The sequence below is a fragment of the Pterocles gutturalis genome, unplaced genomic scaffold (assembly GCF_000699245.1).
Source record: "Pterocles gutturalis isolate BGI_N339 unplaced genomic scaffold, ASM69924v1 scaffold22682, whole genome shotgun sequence".
Classification (NCBI taxonomy): domain Eukaryota; kingdom Metazoa; phylum Chordata; class Aves; order Pterocliformes; family Pteroclidae; genus Pterocles; species Pterocles gutturalis.
In genome coordinates, this window is record NW_010108472.1 from 1 (window position 1) to 1902 (window position 1902).

The 1902-nt window shown below is 34.0% G+C and overlaps 1 protein-coding gene across 1 annotated transcript in view; it reads right to left on the reverse strand.

The window, feature by feature from the left end:
* Nucleotides 1-16: 16 nt before the first annotated feature.
* PTPN4 (protein tyrosine phosphatase, non-receptor type 4 (megakaryocyte)) overlaps nucleotides 17-1902 on the reverse strand; it is a gene marked incomplete at its 3' end in the record, with an annotated part of 53424 nt that continues 51538 nt past the window's right edge. The window contains exons 18-19 of the mRNA XM_010072657.1: nucleotides 462-612; nucleotides 17-32 (exon numbers count right to left, since the gene is read on the reverse strand). Coding sequence (XP_010070959.1) covers nucleotides 17-32; nucleotides 462-612 — 167 coding nt within the window. The remainder of the gene's footprint in view (nucleotides 33-461; nucleotides 613-1902) is intronic.

A 1902-nucleotide genomic window follows, 5' to 3' on the forward strand; every position in this document is an offset into this window, starting at 1 on the left:
CCTTTCCAACCCAAACCGTTCTATGATTTTGCATATATCAACCTCCAAAGTCATCCAAACACTGATCATTTGATGAGAGGTGTTTTGTTTGTGTTTGGTTTTTATTTTCCTTAGGGGAATAACAGCAACCTCAGAAACTGCATTCAATATCCATATAGCTTTCTGGACATTTTTATCAATGAGAGTGAGAACAAAATTTAAATTAGCTCTGTTAGAAGTATTTGATCTCTGACTTTCCTATTAATTTTCAACACAGCTAGTTACACACAGGTCCTTAGAATATGGCATTGATCAAGATTTGTAAAATTCGTTATGTTGTTGCAATTCCTTTTCAAGGAAGAGAGTTCTTTCTTACAAAGATGTTAAGCATTCTATCTCAGGACACAAAATGGAGGTTAGAAAATGAAAGCAAGGTACGGATTTTTTTTTTAAATTATTATGTATGAATCACTTACCATTGGGTCGAACTAGGAGCACAAGTTCCCCTGAGTGTCTCTCACAGCTAGCTTTAATAAACATAACAACTTGATCATGGGTATGTTCTGCTATATCCCTGCCATTAATCAATACAACCTGGTCCCCTTCATTCAAACGAGGGACACAGAGATCAGCCTGCAAGGTGGGGAAAAAAAATAAAATCTGTAAAACAAGTAATTTTCAATTTCTCACCTTAAAATAGCAACTTAAAGGAACTATACTCAGGGACTTGAATGCTAACAGGCTAGTTGCTATGGTTGCTGCATTGTATTCAAATTATAAATTTAAGGGTTACACAATATGTAAGACTGCCATTCCCATGAACAATTTGCAACTGGGAAGTGACTGTCATTGCAACATGCCTTTTGGCAGCTGTTACTCCACTCCTCTGGTTGAAGTAGAAAGCTTGTCTGTTTGAATCACATTTTCTATAGGCAATTAAAAACCTGGATGTTCTTATCTTTGAAGGGAAGGGAGTAAGACACCAAAGCCTTGTCCAAATCAATTTCACAGGCTCAAATGCTTCAGGTGTGAAATATCACAACTGTTATGACAAGAGTAAGACAAGGACGGAAGACAATGCACAAATCCCAGTAATCCCAGAGAGAAGAATCAGGTAACAAAAATCATTATTATAATTGTAGCCTAAACATCATTGCAGAAAAGAAAGAGCATATGCCATCATCTTCTTTTTAGAGAGGAGATGTTTAAAGCATTCAGCCAAAATTATTTATGTTATTAAATATTTCAGAGATAATAATTACCAGGGACAAGAACAATGCTCTTGGCAAAAATTTAAATAGTTTCAGGTAGTAAAAAAATAACTGTGCTGTACTTCTTAAGTGTTAGCAAATAAATGGTTCACTCTATTCAAAAAGGTATAAACAGAGCTGACTCCAGTCAGTTGAATACCAGGTCAGTATTTCTGGCAATCAACTGACAAAATATTGTGCCTACTTTGAAGGCACTATTGATAGTCACTAAACACCAGCAACAACAGACAATCAGATCTGATGAATGATTCATGATGTTTGATTTTCATCTAAATCTTGGCTTTATTCAGCTACATCTGTCACTAAAATAAGAGGGATTTGCTACTTTAGTTATTTTTAACATACTAAAAGACTCTTCCAATGTATGTGAAATCATATTTATATATACATATTTTTTTAAAAAGTAATAAAGTTATTTTTAGGATGACACAGCTCAAGAAACAGTACATACTGAACATCTGTAACTCCCTGTAATTTTCAGGAATTTTGATTTAGTAAGAAAAAATATTTCTGAGAACTTCTAAAAATGTTAGGTAGCCCCATCAAATTCCTACTGCACATAATTTGCTTTGTTAGGAAAATGTTACAGCACAAATTAATTTTCATAGGCAGCTATGAAATAATTTGCAGTTTTGAATACATACTTCAAGAT